This window comes from Nannobrachium achirus (genome assembly GCF_963921795.1).
Source record: "Nannobrachium achirus genome assembly, chromosome: 11".
NCBI lineage: Eukaryota > Metazoa > Chordata > Actinopteri > Myctophiformes > Myctophidae > Nannobrachium > Nannobrachium achirus.
Window position 1 is genome coordinate 3,360,061 of NC_137820.1, and position 5,000 is coordinate 3,365,060.

The window sequence follows — 5,000 nt, forward strand, 5'->3', positions numbered from 1 at the left end:
TGTCGCTCTGACATCATGCTCTGACGTCACTATGATGTCAGGAGAACCACTCTTAACAGAATGGGTTCGCTCTGACATCACGCTCTGACTTGATGTCCCTTTTATGCCCATATATTTTATGCCCATGTGATGTCAGAAAATGCCCATATATGGGATACATATTACTATTAATAGAGGATAAAATAAAATAAAAAGTCCATATATGGGCATTCCCAGAAACAAAATCCCTTTATGCACATATATGAAGGCCCTAACTCGCCAAGGCCCTGCTTGGCTTTACTAATTAACAAACGTTTTATGCCCATATATGGAGATCCCTGTCCCAATGTCATCAATATTAAGGACATATCTGGGAATGCCTCACATTTGGTAATGCCCATATATGGGCATGTTTTGACTAGGCCTGTCACGATTCACTCAACTCACGATACGATTCGAATCACGATTTAAGGTTCACGATTCACGATGTCACGGTTTTTTCAACACAAAATTATTTTCCAGAAAAATTACCCCCGATAAATCCACAATTCTTACAATTCCAGTATTTTCTTTTCTTTTAACAATACTGTTCTCTTATGCTCTTTTCAATACAGTAGAACTATCAAATGACAAAAAAAAACAATTAAATTTCAGTTCACTTGTCTTCTCTTACAAGGAATCCTGTATGTACATAGCAAGCCAACTGTACTGTAAGCCAGGCACAAACTAAGGCATAATAACAACTCTTACCCTCTTTTCAAAATCAATAATTCATCAAAGTCAAGACCTAGTGTCTCATTGTGGATAGACTGTTCAAAGTCCCTGACTTTCTAACACACCATTCCACCAGCTTATATATTGAATGTGTCAATTCTTGTTTACCATTCCACCGGCTTATATATTGACTGTGTCAATTCTTGTTTTCACTAGAAACGTTGTTTCCACATTGTAACCAGTGGCAGAGACATGCATCTGTACGTAGCATTGTTGTTGTTAGCCCTTAGCACTGATAAGTGCTATGCTCTGTAGCAGCAAAGTAATGACACAGCACTCAACTAACTGCTCTCTTTGTCAATCGAAATCGCGGAGCTCTGCTCTGCAACCCAATGGAGGCGCTGGCAGCTGCGAGTGGGTGAGCCTTCCTACTGTAGCTGCCGCTGCCTGCGTCTGCCTGACGTTAGACGTTGAACACGCAGAGACGTTGAAGACAGAATGGAGATTAAGTCGAGGGCGACCTCTGGTGGTCGAATCGCGATTCGTTTTTAAAAAAATCGATTTTCACCGTCCCCCAATAAAATCGATTTAAATCGATTTTTTCGTAAATCGTGACAGGCCTAGTTTTGACATAACATAACTATCATGAAGGGGTCTCCATATATGGGTAACTGGTCTGATATACATCACTGGCCAGATGGCCAAGAATTGGCGCGACCTCGAGGTCACATGCCGCCCTGAGGCGTCTTACTAGTTGTTATAAACTCAGACAGGGGGGAAAGTGTCTTGTGTTTGGTCTGGTCTCACCAGCACCACCTACTGACGATGCAGAGTAACAACTCACCAGCACCACCTTCTTCACGCCGCTGATGACTGCGTTCATCAAGGACTTGAGCTTGGCTCCGTCGTTCAGGTAGTCAGCGTGACGGACGCACATGAACAGGATGTGAGCTGGGAGTCCTGGTAGCATGTTGACCACCACACCTCTGGGTTTCAGCTCTAATATAGATATATATACACACACACACACACAACACATGAAGTCCTGGTAGCATGTTGACCACCACACCTCTGGGTTTCAACTCTAATATACATATATATACACACACACATAGTCCATGGGCCATACAAGATGTCGCTATCGGAAAGGTTGGCAAAGGTTACTTAGCATTTCTGAGAAGCTCTGTCTGTAGATTATATTTTGGTATGATAACCCTTTCTGAGACACAGCTAAACTGGTGTTATCAGCCGCTAGAGTTGGTGTCCCATTAACTTTACTATACAGGAAAAATATGCAAAAAAAATGAATATGCTACTTTAAGTAGCATATTAGATGTCAAACTAGGGTTTTTGGCACAAAGAACATTCCTAAAAACGTCCCACAAAACCATGGTTGATGAGTACTCACTTTTCAGTTTTGTGGGGGCCGATTAAATAATTGTTACGCTAAAGTTACTGTTATGCTGAAGGTATATGCCATAAATATAAGGTGGTGGGAATGAAAATTATGAGCATTATATATTATACAGTATAGCATGTTGACACCACACTTCTCTCTATATACATATCATTCCTGGTCAGAAGGAGAGAGTGCATTCTCCGGCAACGGCGTCAGACGCGGCGTCAATGGTGTCTGCCGACACCAGCCGCGGCAGGCACCGCCACACGGACCCGCCGTGGACACACAGTCAGACAGACAATAAAACGAATGCATTAATAAATGTATAAAGTGTCCGATGCCTCTGGTCGTACCCAGGATGACGTTCTGGATGATCCTGGACTCGTCCTCCCTCTTGAACTCCAACATCCCCAGGTATTCTTTAGGAGCCACCAGGGAGGCTGCTGCCTGTTTGTCTGGTAGAGAGACATAGAGAGAGAGAGAGAGAGAGAGAGAGAGAGAGAAGACACATAATCATATTGTTGCTTTCTGGAGGAAACCTTGGAGGGGGAGCAAGTAAGGGGTTAGGTGTCTCGCTCAGGGACACACATGGACACATTGCTGGCCTGGTCTGGAATCGTACCTGGGACAACCAGGGGCTCTGGTTCCGCAGGCAGGCTCACTAACCACTCAGCTATGGCCGCCCCAGCTCTGAGCGGGAGCGGTGGGGTTTTGCAGTAAATCTATTTTTTTTGGCTAAAAAAAAATCTCTGTTTGTGTCAAAACGAGATTTCACCCCTTATTTGTTTTTCCCGTTGCTACTTTTGGGACACAAACACTGTGGTGTGGAGAGATTGAATTTATTATGAAACACCAGTAAAACTCCCTAATCGCGTGTATGTGTGTGTGTCCCTAAAAGAGCTCTGAGCTGCATTTCATGTCATGAAAGGTGCTATACAAATAAAGTTTTATTATTATGAGATAAGCAACCGTCAGGTCGCATGTATGTTGTCGGCAAAAAGAAGAGGGCCATGTGAGAAATCAGGGGTGGAGGTTGTGGTTTGCCAGCCAAGGAGTGTGTGTGCAAAGTTTGGCATGGATCGGGGCAACGGTGCCGGAGATAAGAGTAGGGCCAAAAGTGTGATGTGACAGACATACTGACGTAGGGACAACCGGGGGAGGTTTTCATAGTAACTTGCGACCTTATCTCCTCTACCCCAGATTAGTCACAATGAGACACATTGTAGATTTACAATCTACAAATCATAGATTTTAGCTACTTTGGCGTGGCATTCTTGTATGATAAATTCTGACCTCTCTCTGAGGTCTCCAGGCTCCTGATCTGATGGTTGAGTTTCTTTATCAGACGATCCTTCATGTCCAGCTGCTCCTCACAGTCCTGGAGGGACACACACACACACACACACACACACACACACACACACACACACACACACACACACACACACACACACACACACACACACACACACACACACACACACACACACACACACACACACACACACACACACACACACACACACACGCACATGCGTGCACGCACGCATGCACATTTGTATTACCATAGTGCCCTACAAAGCCAAAGCACAGTAACTAGTCTTTGGGCACACCAACTTGTTTCTTATTTCTGACCACCTGAAACACTTTTAACCCTCTAAGGCCCAAAAAATTGAAAAAAATCAGATGGTGTTGTAGGAGTCTTAATCAGAGGAAAATGTAATGTTTAAAAAAAAATGTTTTTTGTAAGGTTTTATAGCCATAAATCATAAATAATGCTCTAATTTACATATGGGGGATATTGTTCACAATATTAACATATGTACATGTTCTAGACATTCTAATAATAACCCTAAAAAATAGTACAGGCATTTTACTTATGTTTTTGTGAGGAATAGCTTCCATGAAAAAGTGAGATGTTGTCCGTCAAAACTCTGGAATGTCAGCGGGTGTGGCGGGTGTGAATGTCAGCCCCTGTGGGGGGTATTTATATGCAAATATTGTGGCCAATGGCATTGTAATACTAAACAATAGAATCCAATGGTGATGTTTAGGTGGTAAGGGGAGCTAAAATAAAATGATTTAAACCTTTTTTTGGATAAAATACAAACAGTGTAATATTACAACAGTGGGCTCTAGAGGGTAAACACATTTTTCAGTCAATTTTCTGTTCATAGTTACTTCACTCTGGCTTTGTAGGCTCCCCCAGAGTTAGTGTTGAAGAGTCCTTGAGCAAGACTCTGAACCCCTAACTGCTCCTGATGAGCAGGTTGGTGCCAAGCATGGTTTCCTCTGACATCACTGTATGAATGTGTGTGTGTCAATGGGTGAATGTAATGAATGTGTGTGTGAATGGGTGAATGTAATGAATGGGTGAATGTAATGAATGTGTGTGTGTGTGTGTGTGTGTGTGTGTGTGTGTGTGTGTGTGTGTGTGTGTGTGTGTGTGTGTGTGTGTGTGTGTGTGTGTGTGTGTGTGTGTGTGTGTGTGTGAATAGGTGAATGTAATGCACATATATGTAAAACTCTTGGATAAAGGTACTATATAAATGCACCATTTACCATTTATTTATTTAATCCCTAAACCTAACGTCTGAGCGTCTAACCATAACCCAAAGCTGAAATCTTTTCCTAATTGTAAATGTTTCCCTCACACACACACACACACACACACACACACACACACACACACACACACACACACACACACACACACACACACACACACACACACACACACACACACACACACACACACACACGCACCATGTTGTGAGCGGTGAGTCTTGCGGCCTCCTCACTCAGCCTGCTGTGTTCCTGTGTGAGCGACTCCTTCTGTCTGCTGAGCTGCCGGTTCGAATCCCGCAGCTCCTCTGTCTCCTCCTGCAGCCGCTGCATGGCCTCCTTC

At 43.4% G+C, this 5,000-nt stretch overlaps 1 protein-coding gene across 1 annotated transcript in view; it reads right to left on the reverse strand.

Annotated features, from left to right (window-relative positions):
* The window catches only part of myo5c (myosin VC), an 82,696-nt gene that overhangs the window by 13,462 nt on the left and 64,234 nt on the right, over nucleotides 1-5,000 (reverse strand). The window contains exons 33-36 of the mRNA XM_080736245.1: nucleotides 4,859-5,000; nucleotides 3,386-3,470; nucleotides 2,446-2,547; nucleotides 1,538-1,692 (exon numbers count right to left, since the gene is read on the reverse strand). The exon at nucleotides 4,859-5,000 is cut by the window's right edge and continues 27 nt beyond it. Coding sequence (XP_080592371.1) covers nucleotides 1,538-1,692; nucleotides 2,446-2,547; nucleotides 3,386-3,470; nucleotides 4,859-5,000 — 484 coding nt within the window. The remainder of the gene's footprint in view (nucleotides 1-1,537; nucleotides 1,693-2,445; nucleotides 2,548-3,385; nucleotides 3,471-4,858) is intronic.